Source organism: Papaver somniferum, chromosome 8 (assembly GCF_003573695.1).
Source record: "Papaver somniferum cultivar HN1 chromosome 8, ASM357369v1, whole genome shotgun sequence".
Classification (NCBI taxonomy): Eukaryota; Viridiplantae; Streptophyta; class Magnoliopsida; order Ranunculales; family Papaveraceae; genus Papaver; species Papaver somniferum.
Genome location: NC_039365.1, coordinates 84625065 through 84651988, shown reverse-complemented (window position 1 = coordinate 84651988; position 26924 = coordinate 84625065). Strand labels below are relative to the sequence as shown.

Sequence of the window (26924 nt, the reverse complement as noted above, 5' to 3'; positions counted from 1 at the left end):
AATGGTTATTATTTACTAAAAATAATATAGGTGGAATTTTTGTATCCCAAATATGATCACCTTGATATTTTACCATTTGTTATATAATATACACGGAATACATACACATATACATGTACACATTAATTTAAATTGAAGCAAAAAAGGCAATCTCATTATAGCTGTCATTGACCACACATCTTCCAAACTCCCACAAATATCCTTCAACCTAATGGATACGAGTGTTCATTAGGTTTTTGAACCAACACCAACATCTAATCCAAAATTCATTTGATTTCTAACATTGCGCCGGCATCTAAGCCATCAGTCCATATGTCGGATACCCATCCACACAATAGTCAGATAGGCCGGATCAGGTTGGGTCGGCGGATTGACAAATCCTCTGCTCACTTGGGATAAGTAATGTAACACACCCGTCCGGAATTAATTCATTTCTTAGTACACTAATAACTGAAAAAGAAAAAAAAATGAAAATGGACTGAGGTAGGAGCAGATGATAGAGATTTCGATCATTTCTTCGTCAAGTTTGGATATGGATGAATTGCAAGGAATTAGAGAGAGATATTTATGGCTTTATGGGCCATATATATGGGGTTGGGGGTTGAGGTAGAGTTATAGTGGTGGACTATTAATACTAGCAAGCTACGTCATGACTAAAACGGTATCAAAAGTGGCCTGATAGTGAAATCTCTACTGAAGAAACCAATTACACCACCACTCACTTGCAAGTCACTACTACCATTCATTCAAAAAAATCAAAAAATTCAGAACAGTGATTATTATTTTCTTCGAAGGACCTCTTCAGCTTTTGTCCCCACACTCCCCTTATAAATTATATAGATCTCTCTCTATTCTGACAATTAAATGAGATATAAATAGGAAGGGGAGACCACTTGCAGCGATTACCCACCATGACTGAAACTGTTCCAACAGGCAAAAAAAAAATTACAAAATGCCAAAAGGAAAACTAAAAAGAAAAAAAAATGTTACTATCTGAGAAATCACAAAATGAGCTGAAACCGAAATTAAGCAAACAATCTGTGGAAAATTTTGAGTTCAAATGGTTCTTTTTACCGACAGGGAACATGGTTGAAACTTCATAAATAAAAAGAAAAAAAATGCACCACCACCTAACTGATCAAGTCAAGTCTCGACCAGTATACACAGAAAGGGTGTGCTTTCGGTTTTTGTTATGGAATCAGCATTTTGATGTAGTCGCCAAACTTGTTCTTGTTTGGTCGACGAAGAACCCATTCATTTGTTGTAATGAAATCTTTAATTTTCATCAAAATGATTTAAATCACCTTCTTCTGATTGACTTGCTGTGTTTGGTAGCAGTGGCCTCCTGAATGCCGCTAGAGGTCTGGTCTTTCAATAATTCAATGTTTGCTTACTGCTGCACTGCTTTTGTAGGAACAAATTGAAAAACAAAAGCTTATTTTCTGATCTCTATTCACTCTTAAACCAAATTCAGTATTCTTCTGTTTTTTTGTTTCTTCAAAAGATAACTGAAATTGATTCTTTATTATAATTCAACAACAAATTTTAATAATCAAAATAAAAATATCAAAAGGGATCGAAGCAACGTCTCTCTTCGCCAATACGATACGGTGGTAGTGATAGTAGTAGCATCAGTAGTAGTTCATTATCCAAAATGATCAGTTCTTGTATTCCATCGTACTGCTTGATACTACGTACCTCTAGCTCCCTTCTACTAATGATAGTAACGAATAAATTAAACAAGGAACAGTAAAAGAAACAAGAAGATGATGAATTGAGGAAAAACATGAACAGAGATAAAGGGAGGAAATGTGGAAATTTTTTGCAAGTTATTTTTCGGGCTTTAGTTCGATCCAATTCGAAGAGAAAGATGATATATCTACCTGATGATCAGGGCTAGCTCTAGCTTTTCATCTGGGTATGTGTTGTGGACACAATAGGTACATATGGTACATAGAGGAGGAGGAGGAGGAGGAGGGGGGGAGGAGGAAAAGTAAGAAAGGGTAGAATTCTATCCTTCAGGCATTTTATGGGGTTCCTCGGAAGAAAAAAAAAGTCAAGGCAATTGGAGAGAATGTGGATGGGGTTGGGACTAGTAGTATCATTGAACCATTGCCAAGAATGTGCTTGCTGCTGTATTTGCTGCACCATTAGAGGATCCTGTATTTTGCCTGTTTTGAAACTCAATCTTATAATTCATCTTACTAGTATTTCTATCTTCATCTTCTATTTCTTCCGTGGTGTCTTCATCATCATCATCATCTAAATCATCCATTTCCTCATCATCTTCAATATTATCGCTGTCCTCTCCCGTCAGCTTACCATAGTTGCCCATTGTCATTGGTTGTGGTTGTTGGTGATGATTGTTTTGTCTCTGTTCCATCAACTCCTTCACAATGTCTTCTGGCTTCAATGCAAAATAAGAATCACTAATCCACTTGCAGTCCCTCATCAATCATAATGTTGAGAACTTAAATTACGAAAATTAAACAAAAAAAAAGGGATTATACTATCGAGCTATACTTACTTTCTTTGCTACTGATGCTGCACCTTCAACGTTGCTACCACCACCGACATTGTTGTTGTTCTTTACATTGGTTTCTGCTGCTGATTCATTAGCATTTGTTTGTGGAGGAGGTGGCGGTGGAGCCATGATTGCTTGCTGCAAGGTTGTCGATGATTGATTTGGGTCCATTGAAGAAGAGGATGTATTAGAAGATTGATTATGATCTATTGGTGATTCTTGCTTGGTTTGATTACTTCCACCATGCACTTTCTTCCGGTATAGAGCATCTAATTGATGAAAATAAGGGCAAGTCTTAGCATCTTCAGGCCGTTTCTTGTTACTCTCTTTAACCTTTTTGAAGTACTTGTTGATGTTCTCCCATTTCTCTTTGCATCTCTTTGCACTCCTGCTGTATCCCATCTTACCCATCCCCGCAGAGATCTCTTCCCACAGTGGCCCCTTTGGTCCTGCTTCTTGATACCTTGATTCGAGTCCACTTCTGAGTTTAATAAGTGCAAGAACTTCTGTCTTCGGCCATCTTGATGATGCTGAGTCGAATCCACCGCTACCCATCTCTTGCGCGGGTGGATGTTGCTGCTCGGGAACTGCTATAATTACATGGTCTGCCGAGGTAGGTTGATGGTGGTGGGTGATTATGACCTCGCTGCTCTGACTCTGAGGCGGTGGCTGCTGCTGCGGTTGATGTCGTACTATCTGGTGATGTTGATGTTGTTTTTGCTGCTTTGGCTGTGAAGGAGGAGGAGGGGGAGGAGAAGGAGTCGGTGCTGTGGGAGGTGGAATAGATTGAGGTTGCGGTGTGGGTGGTGGTGCCTGAACTGGTGCTGGTGGTGGGGCGGCGGGGATAATTCCAGGAGACGGTAATTGAATAGTTTGTCCAGTGATTTTCTGAAGGAAGGCGATGACGGCGGCATCTCTAGAAGCAGAGATTGCTCTCTCTTGTGCCATCATCTCGTGCTCTCGAGTAAGCCTAGCCATCTCTTGACGTTTCCAAGCTTCTTCCCTAATCATTCTGTCTTGTTCTCTTTTCTCAATTGTCTCAAGAAATCTCTGTTGCATAGCCTCTTGTTTTTCCATCACCTGTTTCATTAGTCCTTCAAAGAAATGCATCATCCTGTGACTCGTACTTCCACCAACACTTACACCACCACTTCCGCCTCTTTTTCTTTTGCGGGTATCAGTTGGATTAGAACTTGGACCACCACCTTCATCTAAATCCTCGTCTGAATCTGAATCTCCCGAAGAAGATGAAGTATTGGAAGAGAAACTAATTCCTGCGGCAACAGCAGCAGCGGCAGAAGAACCAGAAATCCCAGTTGTGGGTGGCTGTGGGGGTGGTGTTTGGTAATCTGATCTTGGTACTCCGATCTGGGCAGTAGGAATGGCGGCAGAATCAGAAGGAGGAGGTTGAATTCGCCCAGAAGTAGCAGAACCAACCATCCCGATTCCCATAGGAAGTGGACTCACACCTTGGTTTGTTGTTGTTGCGGAGGTGATGGGAAGAGGAGGAAGAGAGTGAGTTGGAGTGGCGGTGGTGGTGGTGGTGGTGGTGCCGTGGAGAGCTTCAAGTTGAGTGAAAAATCTGTAAGATTTGCCGTCTTGACGACCAGCACGGCCTTCTTTGGTGCGCTTGTAGTATTTGTGGACGTTTTCAAACTTCTCTTTACATTTCTTGGCACTTCTGATAAACCCAAGCTCAGCTAGTTTCCTGAAAATGAATGTGAATACAGAGAAGAAGAAAAAAAAAAAGAATCAAGTTAAAAAAACAGAACGGAACCACCAAAACGGGTTAATAAAGAGAGAAGGAGAGAGAAATAATAAATTATTAATATCAATTACTTGAAAATTAGAAAGAAAAAGACATAAATTATTAACTAAACCAAGTTAAAAATGAATGAGTAATTCAGAAAGCAAGATAAAGGAAAAAGGAAAGGGGAAGGGAAGAGATAAAGTTTAAGTATTCTGCAGCGATTGTTGCTTTTCGTTTTCCCCTTCTCTCTCCACTAAACAACAACAACAAAACCTTCCAAACTTTTTCTTTTCAATAATGTAATCTCTCTTTTTCTCTGTTTAACTAGAAATATCCCCCAAAGCTTATCTATCATAACGCATCATGATTACATAGATCTACTTAATTATGATCCTAATTAATTAAATTAAGAAATTCAGTGGAAAAAGTAGAAGCCGTTATTTTGTGTGAAAAAATAAAATTATTTAAATTGCATGCATTTTAAGTAAGAATTTTGAATCCGGTTATCACTTTTTATTTTATTTTTGGGAAGAAATAAATGCTATCACTAAACTGGGGGATATGGTCAGGATCTGTATCCTGACCACTGTTTCCTAATTCATCACAGTAGATGAGCTTTGATTTAAAAAGAAAGATGCCCCCTAAAACAGACTAGACTCATCCCATTTCAGCAATTTGAGTTGTCCAGAGAAAAAGAAATCACACAAGATAGATGAAAAGGAAAACCAACGACAGCAGCTAACTCAACCTCTTACTGCTAACCGCTCGCCGAAAGGGATGAATATTAGCTGCAAGTTTTATTTTATAGTGCGTTTTTGTGCATCTGACTCTGAGAATCCGTAGTACGAAACCACCTCATCACCATCAGCGATTAAATCTTTCTAACTAGTTTAGGAATCTAACTCGGAAGAAGCAATTCTCTCCAATCAATTCATTCCTCTCTCTCTCTGTAAAGCTTATTATTTTCTTCTCGCGGTAATAATGAGTGAGAGGAGTTGAAACCCAAGAAGAAATTAAAAAAATAATACCATTTTCTTTTTTCAATTCTTTTTCCCTCACCTCTTTTCTCTCTCTCTCTCGTCCCGATTCTACACCTAGCCTGCATGACAGCAGTCTCTACCCACGTACAACCTGCTGCTGCGGAGTACAACTATTACTGCGATCGATCCCGATGGAGTAATTTTCTGTTTTATTGGATTCAATTTAAGCTAGCAGCTACTTCTTCATAACACCGGTTGCTACTTGATTTCCTATCTAACGCACTTGTGTTCCTCATAGATCTGCTTACTAATTCATCATTACCTACTGTATCCCCCACCTCAAATCTCAAAACATAAAATTAAAAATAAGTCTAGAAGAGGAAGAAGAATTGAAACCTAAACAGTTGGACTCGTTCATATGTTGAGTTTTGGCCACATTATTTGCAGAAGGAACAATTTTCTCCCGAGATGACATCCAGGTAGAGGCAGAAGAGGGAGAAGAGAATTGTCGATTATATAGAAAGATGTGGGAGAAGGGATAAATTAATAATTAAGTCAAAAAGAAACAAGGCAAATGTATGAAATGCAAGTGATGATTCAACTAGTTTATTTATGTACCCGCATTGGAACTCACTGAAATACTTTGGAATTACGATGATGTGACGATAGTGACAAAAGATTAGTGACAATTGTTGTTCATACCTTGAGACGTCTTCCCAGAGAGGGCCTTTAAGCGTGGCATCTCGGAAAGCGGCATCCATATCCGACCTAATTTTCAATAGAGCAATAGTTTCTTGACGTGGCCATCTATTACCTCCTCCACCTGCTGATCCTCTTTCAGTTTCTTCACCACCAAACCCATCCTCGTCTTGAAACCTACCTCCACCTGATCCAGGAGCACCTACCAATTCTTCAAAACTCCCTGATGCAGGTGGTCGACAACTGATTGGTGACGCTGCTTCTGCCGTTACCACTGTTGCATCCACACTCAATGATTTATGTTGCCTTTGTTGTTGCTGTAAGTGATGGTCTGCAGGATTATTACTCATCTCCGGTGATACCCCATATTGGGGTCCTCCTTGTTGCATACTAGATTATGATACTACTGATTATGATGAGCCAGTATTTTCCAATATGGAGAAGAGAAAGATGAAGAAGAAGCAGAATTCCCTTAACCCCTTTCTCTCTGTCTCTCTCCTATACCTTGAGCAGTATTGTATCTTTCTTCTTCTTCTGTATCCTTGAACCCCCTTTTTTTTTACCCAGTGTATTATACTATACAGTACTAGTACTATGAGTAGAGGTAGAGTCTGAACAGATGATTTTTGAACACCCAATTGTATGTTCTATTAAGCTAATAATAATTTCCTGAAGTACTTTTATTTCTCTCTCTAACTCACCCCCTTGCAATTGAGAAAAGGGAGGGAGAAAAGAGAGAAGTGGTCGGAGAAGAAAAGGAGGAATTAGAAAGATAGAAATTATGAATTTTGGAAGAAGAAGAAGATGGGGGTGGTGGATGATGGGTGAAAAAGATAAAAGACAGACAACTGGAAAGATAGATAGATGGATAGATAGAAATTAAAAAGAATAAAAATTTAAACAGAAGTTGGAAGAAAAGAGAATTCTTATTTCCAACAAGGGAGTGCTGGCGGATAATTTCTTTTTTGATTTATTTTATGGGTAACAAATTCTGTGAAAAAAAGTAAAAAATAAAGAAAGAATAAAAGAGATCGGCGCTCAAATCTTAACATTAAAAAAATATAAGTTAATAATTAACTGGTGAAACAAAAAACACAGATTATAAAACAGAAGTTAAGATGATGATGCAGATGATGAAGATGAGAGAGAAAGAGAGCGACAGACAGAATGGGGAAAATGAATGAATGAATGAAATGATTAAAATATAAATTACGAAATTAAAGTGGTGAGGAATGCTGCGTTGTCAGCAAGGTTTACTTCGCAGCGCGGCTGTTAAATTAAGCGAAAACGCGACAGATATGTCTCGAAGTGTTGTATATCTCTCAAAATCGTTGTCAAAATCAAAATCAAAATCGTAGAGTTGTACATCTCTCAATTTTTTTATTTTTTATTTTTTTTTAAACAATAAACCTTTTCATTAATGGGATTTGAAGGTTACACTGAGTTTAAGATCGAAAATAAGAGAATACAAAATAACAAAAACATATTATAAGTGTACAATACCAAGAAATTCGATAAGAGAAAGAGAATGATTACCGGAGTAAAACAAATATAAGTATGAATAAGATTTGATTAAATCGGAAGAGGGATGGTTTTTCTCCGAATTCAATTCTAACCATTTAGTTTGTTTTTCTTCTATAGAAAGAAATGCTCCAAAAGTAGGAGTGATTTGCTCAAATCTCTTGTAACTAGTGATGAAGCTTCCGTCGTCAAAAAGACCATCTATGGAGATTTCGTCGCCGGACAAGTTGATGATGAAGATTCCGATGAAGATTTCATCGCCAGAGACAATCAAGATGAAGATTTCATCGTTGGAGAGCATTGAGAGCATCACTATTGATCTTAAAACCCAACCCAATAACCAAAAATTGTCACTAAAGCGAAGATAAACCTCAGAAGAGTAGATAAAACCACCAAAAAGGTGTAGATAAGTCAAAAACATAACAAAAACTAAACTAAACTACTAACCAACCTAGAAAGCAAGGAATAATGAAAAAATCTGCTCAGATCTAGTCCAAAAATGGAGAAAGCATTTTTGGAGAAGAAGAAGGGGTGAGAGAGGGTTGTTTTCGATGATTTTGTTGGAGAAGAAGAAGGGGTGAGAGAGAGGAGAGGGAAAAAAAGGACGAAAAGTTTGCTTGCTTTTTTTCTTCCAAATATGGGGTATTTTAGGCTCATACCGTACAACGGACTGTGCCATGCTTTCTTACCGTGTTGTGCTGAGCCGTGTGTTATACTTGTGTTACCCTGCGACGTGTCTGTGACGTGTGTTGTGTCGTGCCGTGTAATTATATGATGTGTAAAGTCGTGCATTGTGGCGCCTTTGTTAGGCCTGTCAATGGAAGAATATCCGTCGGATATTTAGAAATCCGATATCCGACAGGTTAAGCACTACCGGATATTCGATATCGGATAATATCCTATATGATATCAAAATCAGATATCAATTCTGATAGGCTAAGTTGTCGGATATCCGATAAATATCTGGTTATAACAAAAAAGCTTAAAAACCCTTGTAAAAACATTTTCATAATTGACACTTATCAGATATTTATCCGACAATATCCGACAATATCCGATAGTAGACTCGAGGTTAAGATAAATTACAAATAAGTTCATATACTATCGGATACCGGGTATTAACATTTCGGATGGGGTCTAATCCGTTTCCGGTATGTAAAGGAAGAAATGTCCGATAAAATATCCGATCTGATATCCGATAAAACGGATAAAATCCTATAGGATCTCGAATACTCGGAAACGGATACCGGATATCGGACAAATATTGACAGGCCTAGCCTTTGTGGTATCATTTACGTGATGGGATAACACACTATACACTGAGCAATGTTTGCGCCAATAATAGTTAGATTTCGTATGATAATTAATTTATTTACTTACTAGTGTGTTTTTTTTTCTTTTTTTTTTTGAAGGAAATGAAGCAAAAACCTCAATTTCATATATCTCATATAAAATTTGCATCAATCAAATACAATCTAATTGAGTTGCGATAAAGGTACTTGCACTAGTTTGATCTACAGTAACTGGAGGACGCTTATGGTTTCGTGATCTTAGTGTTGATCTTATTGAGTCCCAATTGGTTTAGTTGGGACACTCCTTGTGCAAAGTTAAACTCTTTCGCATCAGTTTCAGTGATCTTGCAACGGGAGATTGACTGCAGTCTACAAGTGTTTATGAAATCTGTTTTCAGCTTCAGGTAACGGAGGACGCCTGAGTTTCGTTCATGAAAACTAAGATGAATGCTTACACATATGCAGTCTACTGACAGTCATTCTGCAATACATTGGCAGTCATTTTGCAGTCAGTTAAGGATAATACAGTCGGCGTACAGTCTGTGTTTTATTGCTTGTTGGAGGGTTGGCATCAGCTGTACTCTTGTTGCAAAGGCAACTTTAATTTTAGTCTTTTGGCAGATGTAGTGCTTGTACGGGAGGGAGGTCTAATTTGTCTGTAGACTTTGTATTTTGATATTACAGATTCAATATTCGTCTGTTGAGACCTGGTATTGGGTCTGTTGTAACTTTGCTTTTGTTTGTTTTTTTCTTTTTTAGTATAACCTTTTTCATTCAAAAAAAATAAAAATAAAATCTAATTAAAATACATGAAGAAAATAGAAATACTATGTATTCTAAGATAAGACAAAAGTATTAAATACACATTACATTAAGGAAGTCGGTGATTTTTTTATCTTTTTTTGAAGCATAAGAGTCGATAATGATTGTGGGATAATGTGAAATTTCTAACTCCACCAGTTGAATTTTCATTCTTCAATTAAAACATATTTTTTTCTTTTCGACGAGTAGATGTTCCGAGAAGGAGTTATTTGCATAGTTCATTGAAATTGCAATCACATGCAGTAGCTATGGAATTTCATATGAATGCAAGCCTATGTCACGCCAGTGGTAATTGTCTTCGAATTATACCGGAAACGATTGAATTAATCAATGAAAACGCCACACAAAACTGAATAATCACCAAAATAAGAATTATGTTTTATTCTAAATGATAATTATTAATATGTTTATAAATCCTAAATTTTGTCAAAATAAATATACCTAAGATCTTGGCAGAAAATTTAATTAAAAAAATATTAAACTTAAACTCAAGAAACTAAGAAATTGTTTTCTGACTTGAGAGAAAAATGGAAAGGAAGAAAGGAAAAGAACAGTTATTTAGAGTAAATCCATATAATAATATATTTATCATTATTAATTTTTATTTGATGGATTTATGTTGACATAAAGTAATTACTAGTTAAAATTCGTCTGAAGAGAAATATATTTATTTTATATTAAATATTAACTCTCTTTTTTTATCATTAATATTTCTGGTATTTGTAGTCCATAATCCTCCATAGCATCTAGTTGGAGAAAATTCGATTCTCATTTTGGAAGGGCTTTAAGCTCGAATTGTTAATCCCTTGGGGTCTGTTTGGCAGCTGGGACATGAAATACGTTGTCCAGATTAGGGAATTCCTTGGTTTATCCAAGACTATCATGGCAATGGTTATTGTAAATGGTATTTGTTTTCCATTGTGGGTTAATGTAGTATGTTGTTTGTAAAAGATTTGTATACAAGCTAAATTAATTAATTAAAAAAGAAATAAAAAATTAAACCATATAGTTTTATGGTTTTGAGCATAAGAAAAATTTAAATAAAATAGTTATAAAAGTAACCGTCTAACCCAGGAAATGATTAAGATATTCCAGGTTTTACATGGAATTCCAAAACCCCGCCTTTTTAGCCTCCTAAAATTCAGGTATGATACCTTCTTCTTCCCTCTCTTTCTCTCTCCGAAAAAGAAAAAAAACAAGCTCTCATCAGCCTCTTGCTCAGATTTGGTCCTTTTTGACCCGATCTGAGCAAGATTTCTTTTGTTTTTTAAGTTTTAGTCATTAGTTAATCAAATAAAACATGTTTTCTATTGTTTTGATGTCTTTCGGCGTATTTCTTCGTCGTTTGGGTCGATTTTTTTCGTCATTTTGGGTGATTGTCTCTTCGCTTTGTGGGCGATTTTTTCAAATCTTTGTGGCTGGATCGTGGCTTGCTATTCTCAATTCAAAAACATCAATCATCCAATACGATATCGCTTTCGATTTTTAATAAAAGAGATTTAGGGCATTTGGGTTCGTTTGGGTGTACAAGATTACGGAAAAGTACTCCTTTCTTTTAGGAGTATCTCTTATCAAAGAAGAAGAAAATCAGATTCAATGGTCGGAATTGATTCGGATAATACCATCATTTTTCCCTACTACATAAACAAAAACTGGGTATCTTTACGATTTATGACTCTTTCTCTTCGCGATATACTTATAATTGGTTTCTTTAATTGTATTGGGGTTTAATCATCATCTTGTATTTTGATGTTTTTGTTATTTTTGTAATCGATCATGTAATCAGTGTTTTGATTTGAATGAATTGAAATATGTTGACTGATCAAAAAAAAAAAACACACGTATGATACACTATTCTTCTTTTGACATGGAATAAGCACCTACACAAACACAATATACGGTTATTTAAAGGATAAGCCAACTAGGTTAGGATATCAAGGATGCCAATTTACATCATGTTTTGATTCAAGGAATTGAATTCTTGGTAATCCAATTCCGAGGGAATGTGGTCAATTTCTTGGACCAAAGTTACCAAACAACACAAATCAACTCTATGAATTTTGATTTCCAAGAATCTAATCTCTTCCAAAATGATAAATTTTCATTGTATTGGTTCAATAGTGTAATGGAATTGGATTTTAGAGTTTTTATTTATTCGAATTCAACTTTAAGAATTGGATTACTAAAAATGGAATCCTTCCAACCATACGAAGTGTTAATAATTGCTGACACTAACAACAAATTCAGAATTACCGTTGATTGCGAGACGATAATAATAGCTGACACTAACAACAAAGTCATTGTTTATTTTGAACACCGGCCAGGGCCACCTCTCTGTATCGATAAACTTCGAAGAAAAATGGAATTTCGTTGTAATTATATTTTGAGAATTTAAGTTATTTATAATTATTATTTTTTGATATATTTTCTAGAATTAAAAATTAAAATTGTTTTATAGAAGTTCATCTGATGATAGTGACGGTGAATGATCACTAATTCCAACTTAATTATGTTAGTTACATAATGAGAATTATCTATTGGCACCAAATTTTAATATACCAAATGAGGAAATCAAAAGTCACACCTCATTAAGCTCATTAATCAATCAGATCTTAATTATTTAATACGAAAGACTATAATAATTGAGAGGAAGATGAAAAATAAAAATTAAACAAAAAAAATAGTAGTAAAGAGAAAGATAAAAAATGAAAAGAAGATCGAACAAGAGATAAAAAAGTAAGAGTACCAGCAGACAGTAACACAATGAAACAGCTGTAGTGTGGGCCCACGGTGGTAAGAGAGACATAAAAGTGGGTTGTGGAGAGGTGGTGGGGTGAGGGTTGGAACGTGCCTGGCGATTATCGCGGATCCCACCCCTACAAGCATTAAGCTTCTCCTCTCAACTGCCAGACTTCCCCCACCCATGCCGGCATACCTGCCACGTGTTTTTATCTTTCAATTTTTCCTATGTTTTTTCGTCATGTTCTCTGATTATTAATTTACGTTTACTCGTTTTCTTTTTAATTATGATATTTACCACCCACGATATGATATTTACCACCCATGAATCAACGTTTATTAACGGATGGAGTCGGGAATTAGTAGGCCGATGGAGTCGGGAATTAGTCGACGGAATGTGTAATGCTAATGGTAGAGATGATTAACCTTTTAGAGCATCTCCAACGGGACACCATAAACCTCCTATTTTAGGGCCACCTAGGATTTATTTGGTTTTTGGAAAAAATCCATCTCCAACGGAGAAATGGAAAGGAAATGTGAGGATGACGTGGGTGACAGTTACAAGGACATCGTTTAGGGGATCCTCGGGTTTTAGAAGTTCATCTAAAGATGTGAACGATACTAATCAGCAAATCTATTGTTCCGTTTTTTTTGTTTTGTGGACGAATTGATAATTGATACTTCAAACTTCATAAATAAAATGGCATAGCCAATCAGGTTTGTCCAACTGCACCACAAATTTAGTAGAATACACGTTCCATTGGAGATGGTTTTGTTTCTCCTCCTAAACTCACTGAAATTTTATGTTAAGGATGTTTTACCAGCACAGCCACGTAGGAAGCACTCCAAGTTTCCACTGGAGATGTTCTTAGCGAGTCCTATAGACTCCTAGATGAAAAGAAGTGCGCTAATGCCGGTGACACCCGATGCGAAATTAGCAAGGATTACGCACTCACCATGACCACACAATGAAAATGAATTCTAAACGGTTATATTCACGCTATTTTTATAGCAAATATGACAGTTTGAAAATGCATGATCATTGTATACTCGTTACACGAATATTTCTCTCTTTTTGGTTAATACGGCTAGTTACGATCTTTTTTTTTTGATGCAAATGACAGCTATGAGCTATTACTCTTTCACATGTTTTAATTTACAACTCAAAATTGAGGGATATCCTCGCAACTTAAGGGATATTCACGATTATATGGAGCTGGATTTTAGCTAAGAATGTGTCTTTTTTAAGATGAAAATCCTAAATCATTTTCTTTGCTATCCCTCTCAAAACCTAAATAATTTTTTTTTAACATTATATGGTTCCAATTACTTAGAGCAAGGGTTATGGAATGAGTGTTTTTAACACTCATTCACTACCAAAACCAATGAGAGTTCAACTGAAAGAGTGTGTTTGTGACCGTGGGAGAGCAAAAATATATACTAGGAGGCTGAAGTTCAGCCGTTTGAAAACAATTTTTCCCTCCGAACGGCTGAACTTCAGCCTCCTATGTATTTTTATTTTATAAAACTCCTATGGGACCCATGTAAGAGAGTTTAAAAAAATAAAGAAACTAAAAATTCTATCCAAACGGCACAAATTCAGCCGTTTAATGTGTGTTTTTACCAAACGGCTAAAAATCAGCCGCTTAGTCTCCTCTTTCGCCCACTCTTTCGTTTCAATGAGTGTATGAGTGATTATTGATGAATGCGTGAGTACTCTCACTCCATAGTAGCACCTAATTTGAGCAAATCTAGTGAAACTCATTCATATTGAATGATAGCACTCACTCCATAGCCCTTGCTCTTACCAATCAAAGATCTTTAATAATGCCACGAAATCAAACATTTTCAGTACCAATCAACGTTGTCATCGACCCAAACACCTCGCAAAATTGTAAAATCTCTAATAAGTGTATGGAATTGTGTAATGGATCGCAAAATCCTAAGTCTAATTTCGATGTGCTTTCTCCAACGAGCGAAGAAGATTGCTCGCGGGATAAGATTTTATTTCTCAGGAGAACAAGAAGAAAAGAAAGAAAAAAACTTCTTTCTTTTCTCCGGCAACTCTTTCCTTCTAGTTCTGGTGTTTGAGTAGAAATATTTTCTGAATGCAATACCGAGTGTTATAGTCGGTATTGTTTTGTTGATGAAACCAATACCGACTGTGTTAGTCAGCACTAATATTATTTTGAAACCAATACCGACAGTCGGCATTGATATCAGTTTGGTATATATGTTGTTGTGATTCTCAGGTTTATTTGAGAGAATTTTAAATATAATTACTATGGGTACTGTAAATTTGCGTACAAAAAGTCCATGATTTATAATGAGTCCAATTATTTCATTTTCTCATGATCTTTATCAAAATGATGTTCTTCAAATCGAATCTCCCCATCATCAACATCTTCGATCTGATGATTCTTTACTTTTATAACTTAATTTTGATTTCTCTGAAGTTTAATCTTAACACACTTGGGGGATACTTAAAAGTAATTAAGCCATTATAGAAAACATTTGGATAATGGGTTATTCAAATTACTTCATAATGTTTTATTTTTTTTGAGTATCCCCCAATTGTACCTTCTTAATTTACCCTCCCTCACACTTTTTTTTTTTTTTTGCTAAACCACCAAATACCATTCATTCATAGAACTTGAGAGATTACAATTGGGATAAAACATTCCTTACAAACCAAAATATAACAAGTGATACTAACTAATAATTCAAAAAGAGAAAGATCGGAGAACCGTAAAAGCACCAACATTGTGTATTCGAAAGAGGGGAAGATAATGGTTTTTGGAGTACTATCCAACCATTTTGATATGATTTCTTCTTTAAGAAGATGTGCTCCCATGAGTAGAGATAAATTTGCTCAAATTTTTAATGAAGACGCCATCATCGAAGTACCTTGATCTTGTTGTTCTTCACGAAGACCCAAATTTTGCCAGAGAAAAACATCGTTCTTCAAACTCCCACTTGAACCAAACCAGAATCAGTGAATAAACACCATAAAGGTACAGAAAGAATTGTGAAAACACACAATAAGAAGTCGATAATCGACAGCTAAGAAGCCGTTAATCGGCAAGAACAGGGAAGAACAAAAGTTAAACCCTAGAATCAATAAACTACTCTAAAAACAAGCAAACGAAATTAAAAACTTAAAACAAGCCTAGATCTATAACGAGAAAGCAAAGAGGAGCTCAGATCTACTCCGTGTAGAAGATCTGAGCTCGTCGGAGAAACATCGGATATTAATTGTTTAGCTCGTCGGAAATCGCCCTAGAGGAGAGAAAGTTTTGAGGAGAATGGATGGATAATGTCTTTACTAATGTGTATAGAATGAAGATCCTCACACTTTTATTCATTATTATGTTTTTTTTTTTTTCTGAAGCAGCTACCCCGTTGCTTGCTACTCGCTTTGCCCATGATATATAGGCAGAGAAGAGATTTTTGTTTGTCCAACTAGATAGGAGAAAATCTAATTTCTAGGTGAATTTTTCATATATACGCATATTTATGATACATGTATATCCCCACAATTTACTTAATGTTTCTAGTATTGGGAGTATAACAAAAGGTAAAACAAGAAATGAGATGAAATTTTATAAAACCTAGATTTTTTTTTAATCTAAGATATTTGAGTTTTCCGCTTATATAATTTGGACGGAAGAAGTAGTTTTCTCGTACATGTATTTGCCAAATTACGACGGCATCCGTAAACAATAATATTTCAACAGTTTGATATGTGATTAATAATAATAGTTGGGTTTGTATAATCCTTCCGCATAAGCTTCAAAAAAAAAAGGAATTTTATGTGTATTACGATGGTTTAATGAGAGTAGATATCCGACATAATATGGATTCATCTTGATCTTAAATAGCATAATATCACTTTTTTCTCAAGCATAATATCATTTTTTTATATGCATTGGCTTATTGAATATATTGACACAATTTTTTTCGTAAACATGGCTTATTTTGAAGATTGATGCGAGCTTCGCGTTAATTTTTTTTTTTTTTTTGGTCAATCAACATATTTCAATTCATTCAAATCAAAATACTGATTACATGATCGCTTATAAGAATAACAAAAATATCAAAATACAAGATGATTAAACCCCTAATACAATTAAATACGAATTACAAGTATATCGCGAAGAGAAAGAGCGATAAACCGTAAAGATACCCAATTTTTGTTTATGTAGTAGGGAAAAATGATGGTATTATCTGGAATCAATCCCGACTATTTAATCTGATTGTCTTCTTCTTTGATAAGAGATGCTCCTGAAAGAAAGGAGTATTTTGCATGTAATCCTTTATACCCAAACGAACCTGGATGCCCTAAATCTCTTATGTTGAAAATAGATTCAAAGCGATGCCGTGTTGAATAATTGATGTTTTTGAACCGAGAATAGCAAGCCACGATCCAGCCATGAAGATTTGAAAAAATCGCCCGTAAAGCGAAGAAAAAATCGTCCAAAATGACGAAGAAAAATCGCCCCAAATGGGGAAGAAATATGCCGAAAGACATCAAAACAATAGAAAACATGTTTTATTTAATTAAATAATGACTAAAACTTAAAGAAGAAAAGAAATCTTGCTCAGATCTGGTCCAAAAGGACCAAATCTGAGCAAGAGATTGATGAACGCTTGGGTTTTTTTGATGAAGTTTTACTATATTTGGTAAAAACAAAACCATCACAACTTATATGATCAAGAGAAATAGGAGCTATTAAAGAGTGTTCAATTGACTCTCAAAAATCAATACATTTAACGTTATCTCGATCGAGGTTGTGCTCTCCAATTGATCATAATACATTGTGGGATAAAAGAAGTAATTTGTGAGGTTGCAAAATTGATTTATATGCATTTTTTTGTTCATAGAATATCTTAACGGTTCATCCTATTAGGCCAGTTACTATGGAACATACCAAATGAAAGTTTTTATTCAACCAGGTGGATAGGCAAAATAGAATTTCCACTATGGTAAAAGTGTTTGGTAGCTTATCAAGAGGCACGCTTTCTAGCTAAAGTTGTTAGCGGTTTTGGGAAATCCGCGCTGATTAAAATAAATCGCTGGCGGATGATTGTAATCCGCAGGCGGTCGTAGTAAATCCTCCAACGGCTATTTTGTTACGGTAAAAAATAGTTACTTTTTACAACTATAAACTACCCCAACTTTCAAACACTTCACTCACACCAAAATTCACTTCTCTTAAAAAATTTCTACTAAATCTCTTCTAAATTTTACTCTAGTGTTTTAAATTTATTAATAGAAATTCTCAAAAAGCTATTACACTTTTTTGTGATGCCAAACATGAAGTTGTTGTTTTTAAGATATGTGGTAGTTTTAAAAAGATTGAAAATACTAAAAATCAAGTGCAAGTTTTATAAGTTAATCCAACAAAATGTTCTGTTAAAAGACGAAGAAAAGTTCCAGTTTTGAAAGTGAACAACCGAAGTTACAAAAACAAAGGAAAAACAGTTTACGAGTGCGTCAAATGGAAGATACGTCAAATAAAGAAAACTAGGAGGCAAAGATTGTACTAAATTTTTATTGAAGTCATTATTTAAGTTCTTATTGTTGTCTAGGTTTATATCCTACAAAAGAAGTGGCAGTAATATTAATCAATGAAAATATTTAAATCTTAATTTAGATTTCGATTTTATATTAAGCGATACTTATTACATTAGCAAACTGGGATTGAGCCATCTCTAAGGATGTTGAAAAAACCTTCATAAAGAAAAGATTTGCCTTGAGTTTCCTGCCAATTATTTAGAGCTATTCCGAACACTTCAGCTTCAGTTACACCGTTAAATTTTCTAGATCAACTTTCCTTATCTTAGCAAGAAATGGTGTGACCGCATGCTTAATTTTTTGAAAACGATCTGGCAGTCCATGAGCACCTCGGTTTCCGGCATTCCCCGTTTCTAAAATGAACGTTGTGAAAATGTTTTGCCAAAAATATGTGTGCGACACGGCTTGATCAGTAATAATATTTCCTTGAGTACGAAAAACATAAGCTTTACAGATAGCAAAATTATCTTCTCGAGTATATTTAGGATCACGAACTTCGGCAGGCATCTTTCTACAGATATATATAAAGAGAGTTTTAGAAAGAAAGATTAGATTCAAGTGAAATTATAAAGTAGTGTAGGAGGTGTGAATTTGGAGTTGGGAAAAGTTGAATTTATAGGGTAAGAAATTAGAGTTGTTGTATATATATCCATTGTCGATTAAAATAGGCCCACATGGCTTCACCTATACCGCTCCACGTAAATTACCAACGGCTAAAAAATAACGACTCTACTTTTCTTATAAATACCGCACTAATTTTCATTCTCAACTCAACCACTAGAAATCATTCTCATCCAACACCGTCCACCATGTTTTCTAAAAGAAAAGGGAAGCAAATATTATTTGTGGAAGCAAAAGAGGTTTTTCCATTATGTATCATGAATTAACCACAGTCTGATGCAATGCACTTGGATGTATTCAAAGTTTCCACATAAGGGTTTTTCACGCATCAGAATGGTCATTGAATCCAAACCTTAAAAGCTCAGGTACTTGCAATGTCAAGATCCCGACTGTTCAGAGGAACCACATATGCTAGATGCAGCGATGAAGGTTAAAGAAGAAGAAAAGTTTGCAACATTGTGCAGAACTTCAAACATAAAGTCAAATTGAAGAAGAAGTTATACACTGCGAGCATTGTGGAGATGGAGATCACGTATTCAAACATTGTCCACATAGAATTAGTGGATGCTCAAAGCCTGGTTACAGAACTCTTATGCATTTCTACACTTCTACATAAGAAGACACATACGGAAAGAACTTCTGGAAATGTCCTAGGTATTTTTTGCTGGAGTGGACTGATTAAAGTGTAGGTCCTGATTGATTTACTATCGTTTTATGTTTTACTTTGGTGTTATGTTTATATAATTAATGAATATTTTTTTTTGCATTTGCAACATCAATATCATAACCAATGTCAACCTTTCTTATAAAAAAAGCATACTATATTGGATTAAATCAACTACATTAGATTAAAGAAACTACTACATAACAGTTAATTAACTTCCTCACTTAATTGTCGGGTGGTGGAGCATCTAGGATGATGAAAGGGTTGAATCTGTTGAGCTCTCTAAGAATGTTGAAACAAGCTTGGAAGATAAAAAGTCTGTCGTGAGATACCACCCACATTGCTGGTGTTCTTGGTTTCACTTCATCTAAAGCTTCACCATTCAATTTATTGCAGTGATTGTGCATTAGTAGACATGGAAATTAAGATATTACCCGACTAATTACACTAAAACGATGCAACAATCCTTCAACCTCACGATTAAACAGGTTCCCTGTTTCTGCGATGCACATTCTAAAAATGTTCTCCCAGAAAGTATGAAAACACCTGGCTTCATTATCGTTGATATTTTCGTTTGTTTGAAAAATATAGGCTCTACAAATAGCTAAATCCTCTTCTAGAGCTTATTTTGGACCACGAACTCTAGGAGACACTCTGGGAGGCATTGTGAGATGATTTTTGAATGATATTTAGAAGCGTAGGTGTGAATTTTGAGTTGAAATGAATAATATTTATATGAAATTCAAACATAATCGTTGGATGATTAAATCTGTAGCCGTTCAAATTAATCCGTTACCGGACAGAGAAGGGCCACACAGATTACCTTGAACCGCAAATGGATTTACTGGGACCGCATGGATGACTATAGTCCGTTGACGGCTGAAATGAACCGTGAGGCTTGAAAAGAGACGCGCAGATGATCAAGGACCGCAGTAGGCAAACCATTAAATTTGTCCATTTGCCAATCGTTTTTCTCTTTTACTGAGTCCATAGTGGTAACAAAACGGGCAAATCTTTACTTTCGCCATCGCATCGGAATTACTCTTATTCCTCAAGTGAATACTTCCGCATATTAATTTATAATTGTCGGTGAGTTTTGAATTATAAATTTACATATACAAGTTGGCTCATAAAAAGCTAACTATTAATCAGAAATTACAACTGACAAGTAACTTTGTATGTTAAAATGATTTTGTTTATCTACATCACCATTGATTTTTGCTTCATCTTATGGTCACTTTGGTGGACCATAAACGAACTCATATATTGGCAAAAGAACTTAAAAATCAACAAACATTTTTCATACAGGACAACAGCTATAATGAGAATTTATTTAGGATAAAGGGTGCTCTTTCCTCATTTACCTGACATGTACCCACCTGTAAAATCACACCCTTCCCTCCGTACAACTACAATAATATGAACCGGACCGTTCATGGGTTGGATTAAAATTAACATGGACGAGAAGGATAGGGGATGCCTAGGTTATAATGGTCATGGATTCATCTGTAGTGATGCTACAACAACAATTGTCACTGTAATGGTGCAACCTCTTGGGGGTGCAACCTCTTGGGATCACTATAATGACTCGACTTTCAATCGATAATGTTCCTACTTAGCCACTACGGTTATCTGGCAGTGTGGGATTTTCAACAGGCACCACTGCGGACATCCAATAACAGTTTTCCAAGAAGTCACCTTTTTATGAATTACTCTTTTCTAAGCACGCTTAACTGTAGAGTTATCTGCTAACTCTGGAACCAATTAGATTGAAAAGGCCTCAGTATAATATAGACGTTATCTGCCTCTTATGAGACCAATATTTGGCATAACTTTCCAGAATACTCTCACACTCGAGCACAAGAGAGTTGTCCCTAGTTGTATATTGTTTCCGCTTATTCATCACGGTTAACCAACGGTGAGGGATTTTTCACGCCACTGCTACGGTCATCCAACTGAAGCTTCCCGAGACACCCATCATGTGAATATTCCAGGCCGATCCCAGCTGATCACACTTAACTCATAAATTTTTCCTCATAACTCAATCAAGAGAATTCATCAGGCCTCGATGTTAGGAAAATACAAACCATTACCTATATTCCATTCGACGAACCCTACCTGCCGAATCGAAATACTACAATCACCACACCGCTACTGGAAGAGACGTGGGCTATTCAATCTACCTTAACGTGTTTATATAGGTTGTAAGCAAAACATTTCTGATCCTTTACAGAGAAGATAGTTAATGGTAGTAAGAACATCAACATCACGCCAATGAACTAAAGTTTACTTTGAAATTGATTCAGCAAATCGATACATTTTATTGTCTTCAATTCGAAACCGCCTTGATACCTCACCAGCATGGTCAAAGGACTGCACGCTACTCCATAATTACAGAGAAGCCAATCAGGTGACACGGATCAGACAATAATGTGATGGACCAAAGCCTAACGGAAGATTTTAGAACGACTATCTGGAGTTTGTAATCCCTAATTTTTTGATTAAAATTGTATTAAACATCTCAATGGACGGGATGTGCTCGTGTAACAGTTTATTCCATACCTCCGGAATGACAAAATGTCCTTAGTTACAACGATAGTATTCTTCCACCTACATAAACAATAGCTAGACAGGAGATTTTACTATACAACCTATTCTTTTTTACATAAACAACGAGTTACCGTTTAGACCAAACACAAAGACCTCCAAATTATGCTTTTATATTTGATAAGGTTTTGAGTCATACCTTCTGGCTATTATCACATATTCATTTTTAAGCAGCGAAATGAGTGTGTATTTCTATGGATCCTAATACAGAGGCTTCACAGTCCAATATAAGGGCCTCACTAATAGAACAAAAACTTGAACAAAAACGGGTCATCATTTAGTAATTTCAAAATCTATCTAAAATATTTGTATAGTGGCTAAAAAACCCTATCTAAAATATTTAGTAAGTTTTAATAACCTAACTAGCTAATGATTAAATTAACAAGTTTCTTATTATATAATTATAGCGATAAAAAATCAGATTAAATGTGTTATTTTGGTGGGAAGAAAAAGATAAACTTTGGAGAAAAAATTCAACTAAAACCCTAGATTTTCGATACATCCAACCAATGTCCTTTTTATTTCTCAAAATTGGTGAAAATAATAGCAAAAAGATTGAATTTTCAGATTTTTCAGAGCCGTTTACGGTTGGGTTTTTCCTTCGTAGCCAACCTTAAGACAAATTTATGGTTAGGTGATGCTGAACTCCAGTTATGGTTGGGTTTTTGGTTTTACGGTTATGTTTGGTCTTAGTCGAACCCAATCGTAAATAAGTTATGGTTGAGTCTTTTAGGAAAAAACCCAACTGTAACTGGGTAAAACCCAACTGTAAACTAGTTACAGTTAGTGTTTTTTTTTTTTGGGAAAGCCCAACCGTAAATTGATTAAAAAAACTTGAATTTGACTCAGGATTTTATACAGTTAGGTTCTATGAGAGTCGAACCCAACCGTAAATCTATTTACGGTTACAAACTTAACCGTAACAATACATGCAATTTTTCTTTTTAATTTTTGGTTAGGATTCTTAGTTTCCTAACCTTAACAGCTTCAAGAACAAGTTTAAATGTTAGGAAATTAATAATACCTAACCGTAAATGGTTCTGCAAACCTAATTTTTTCTATATATTTCAATAAATCTAACCATTTCAAACGTAATTGGTTTGTTGATTATCATCACTTCTATCAATTTGTTTCTACCGCATCTTTAATAGAGATTTCAAACGAAGATTATAACTTTTTGAATCGCCGATTAATCGAAGATGATTAAATGATTTTAATTGAAAAAAAAGAGATAAGGATTTACGATTAATGAAGGAAAGGAAGTTTAGAAGAACAAGGGGAGCATATTTTTGAATTAGAATTAGGTTTTGATTCTAGTTTTTATGTTTTTGTTTTAGATGGAGGATAACTTAGACATTTTCTATTGCATCAAGATACCCCATAACCAACTTTTTAGTCGCTAGAAAATCCACGTGAAGCCCTTTTATTGGAAAGAAGCAAATTTGAGAACAATTGGGTGAAAGAGCTTTTGAGACATGTAATCTCCTTGATAAGGCCATGTGTATCCCAATTGGGTGCAACTTCTTCTCGGCACAGTTGAATTGCGTAACTAGAGTCACTCTCCACTTCCACACAATGTAAGCACAGGTCAGCAGCCATAGGCAAACCATCTTTGATCGCCCAAACTTCAGCAACGTTGTTGTTGTTATTGAAAATGTGCTTGCCATAACAAGCAACAAAGGTTCCAGACTCATCTATAATGATTCCTCCAATACCTACAAAACGACACCTATTAGATGAGCCATCAATATTTAATTTAAAGAATCCATTGCTTGGACTCTGCCAAGCAACTAAATCTCCTCCTTTGCCTTGCCTTCCATAACCAAATCTGAGTTAACCTTGCAGAATTAGTTAGCAGCCTTAACAGCTTCAGCCAAAACCCAGAAACCTGACATAGTAGTAGGACGAGGAGGAGTTGTGTGAATCGGTGAGTTGAGCTCTGAGGATCGGGAGATAACTCGGCGAAAATTTCTTCCCCAGATCTCCTTTTCAGGGCGTGAAGCAATTAATTCAGGTGAAAAACTTCTCTCATTGTTTGATTTACAATGATTACTGAGTATTAATTGAAGTGTTTTTTCATGGATTGTCCGAAAAATACCTTGATTAAACATCATAGTTCTGAAATGGATAGTTTTAGTAATGGAGAAAATTTTAAGAAAATTCCTTCGATTCAGTTAGCAGATGATTTGTTTGAAAAAAGTTTAGATCCTTGGAAATTTTCTCTCATTGGAAGACTCGATTTACAGAAGATCAAATTTGTTGATGCGTCAGTTATTTTAAAAAGTCAATGGAATTTAGTTGGAGATTGTAAACTTATTCCTCTTAAAATAGGTTTTTTTGCAATCAAACTTGATAATGATCAGGATAAACAACATATCAAATCTCAGAGATGGGAAGTGTTGAATCAAATCTTACAGGTTAGAAACTGGGTGTACAATTTCAAGCCAGCAAGTCAAAGAACTTCAAAAGCAATGCTATGGGTTAGATTTCATGGGTTGGGATTGGAGTTCTGGAATGAAAAAATTTATGTACAATAAGGAAATTGGAACTCCACTCAATATTGATAATGCTACAGCTAGATGTGAGGTTGGATATTATGAAAATGTTTTGGTTGAAGTTGATTTTTCTCAGCATATTCCCAGTAAAATATGGATTGGGACCAAATATGGAGGCTTCTTTCAGGATGTTATGATTCCAGGCTGTCCTAAATATTGTTCCTCATGTAAGATTGTAGGGCATTTGAGCTCTGAATGTAGATTTAAGAAAAACCCAGAATCAGAAAAGCCCGTGGAAAGTGTTCATCAAAATAATCACAGAAGGGAGCAACATGTACCTTTTGATATTTGTGAACCAGTCATACCTGAAGACTCAGTAGTAGATTCAATTAAGGATGTTGTTCAAACTAATTTTTCAAATGTGGAAGGTATCTCACAAGGGAGTAAATTCAGTGCTCTAGAAAATGATCCTCAAGAAGAGGTACTTGAAGAAGTAATTATAGAAACCCGTAAGATTGTAAAAGTTGTTGAAGCTAAAAACTTGAATAACAGTACTGTCAAATTTATTAATGGTACAGATGATAAAGTAGAAGAGGTATCAATACAAGTTACTTCTTGGGATAAGTTAGTTGAGAAGGAAATGGTTACATCTACTTCAACTAGTACTTCTACATCAGTTAAAGATCATAAAAGTCCTAATGCTCCTTCAAAGGTAAGTGGTCGGATTCCACAAAAAAATAAGTATAATTTTAGAAAACAGACTGGTAAAGGGGGAACTAAGGATCCCCATCTTAAACAATGAAGATAAGTTTTTGGAATATCAGGGGCCCAAGAAGAGTAAGGGACCAGGATAAACTTTGGTCTTTAATCAATCAATTTAATCCTTCTTTAGTATGGGTTGTTGATCCTAAAGTTGTTTGTAGTTCTTCTTTTTGTAGTAAATTGAATCTTCCAGGTATGGAAAAAATGGTCATTCATAATTCTAGTCCTGGTATGAAAGGAAATATTTGGTTATTCTGGAACAAAAGTATACAACAACCTCAAGTTATTTCAGTTTCTAGTCAGATGATAACAGTAAGTGTGGGAGATGTATTGGTGTCTGGTGTTCATGCTCATGTCAAAGTTATTCAGAGAAGGTTTATGTGGTCAGAAATGAAGATTATAAGTGATCTTAATAAACCATGGATTATTTTAGGTGATTTCAATGCAGTACTTACTCGAGATGAGAAAGTGGGTGGTAGAGTCCCTAACAGAAATTCAATGTTAGAATTTAATGATTGTCTAAATCAGTGTGAGTTATTGCAAGCTCCTAAAACTGGTTTACAATACTCGTGGTCTAATTGTCAACATGGAATCAAGAGAATTTTATGCAATTTAGACAGGGTTGTGTTTAACCAAAAATGGTTGCAGCTGTATAGTGATTGGGGGTATAAGGTTGGCATGAGAATAGTATCTGATCATGAACCTTTGTTAGGAGGATGTGCTAATATTCCAAAGCCAAAGAATACTCCAAGGAAATTCCAAAAAAACATGGCTCAGTCATCCATATTTTATGCAAGCTGTATCAAATTGTTGGTCTCAAAATGTGGTAGGGTATCCTGTTTTTCAGTTACTACACAAGTTAAAGGAGTTAAAAAAGGTTCTTAATACATAAAACTGGGAAGTCTTTGGTAATGTCCAGGTAAAGATTAAGGAAGCTAAAGATAAATTAAGTTTGGCTACTGGAATTTCAGATGATAACTCATTTGATGAGGAGGCTCTTGCTAATTTAGTTCAAGCCCAGAATGAAAATGCTAGTAGAGAAATTCAAGCTAATACTCTGATGAGGCAAAAAGCTAGAGTAAGTGGGTAAAAGAAGGTTCAACTAATACAATTTTTTTTATATTAAAATGAAAATTGGAAATGCTAAAAACATGATTAGTGAGCTTGAAGACAATGATGGTGATGTAATTGTAGACCAAGACAAAATAGCTGAAACTTTGGTTAATCATTTTCAAAAGAAGTTTGAGTTCCAGCCTGTGAATGAAGCAGAAAATTTGTTGGATGTTATACCAAAAATCATTACTGAAGAAGATCATCAAAAATTAGATATTATCCCAGAAGAGGAGGATATTAAAGCTGTTATTTTTGACATGGATCCAGAGAGTGCTCTTGGTCCTGATGGTTTTTCTGGTATCTTTTTTAGAAGCTATTGGGATATTATCAAAAATGACTTGGCAGCAGCTATCAAATTCTGTTGGAGGAGAAGATTTATACCAAAAAGGATGAACTCAAGTTTCTTATTCTTGTTGCCTAAGACTCAAGGAGCTAAAACTGCAAATCTATTCAGGCCAATTGGATTAAGTAATGTGGTTTTCAAGATCTTTACTAAAATAATGAGTGGGCTTATGGAAAAATTAATATCACCTCAGCATGCAGCATGTATCAATGGAAGAAACATACATGAGCAAGTTTTGCTTGCTTCTGAGTTGGTCAATGAGATGAAATTCAAAAGAAGGGGTGGAAATGTTGGAATTAAGCTAGATATTTCTCAGGCCTATGACTCAGTAAGTTGGGATTTTCTTACTGAAGTCCTTTTGAAATATGGTTTTTCTGAATCTTGGTGTGAGTGGTTAATCATTCTTCTCAAATC

General features: G+C 35.4%; 1 protein-coding gene across 2 annotated transcripts; it reads right to left on the bottom strand.

Moving 5' to 3' along the window:
• Positions 1-1420: 1420 nt before the first annotated feature.
• LOC113301867 (trihelix transcription factor GTL1-like) lies at positions 1421-7086 on the bottom strand. 2 transcript variants are annotated; one of them, XM_026550708.1, is made up of 3 exons: positions 5957-7071; positions 2528-4232; positions 1421-2407 (listed from the first exon to the last, which is right to left on the bottom strand). In XM_026550708.1, exons 1-3 carry the CDS (start codon positions 6340-6342, stop codon positions 2102-2104), a joined length of 2397 nt encoding a protein of 798 aa, XP_026406493.1. In that variant the 5' UTR covers positions 6343-7071; the 3' UTR covers positions 1421-2101. The 2 variants fall into 2 exon arrangements, with proteins under 2 accessions (XP_026406493.1, XP_026406494.1); XM_026550709.1 differs by having other exon boundaries at positions 2166-2403; positions 5957-7086.
• Positions 7087-26924: the final 19838 nt, after the last annotated feature.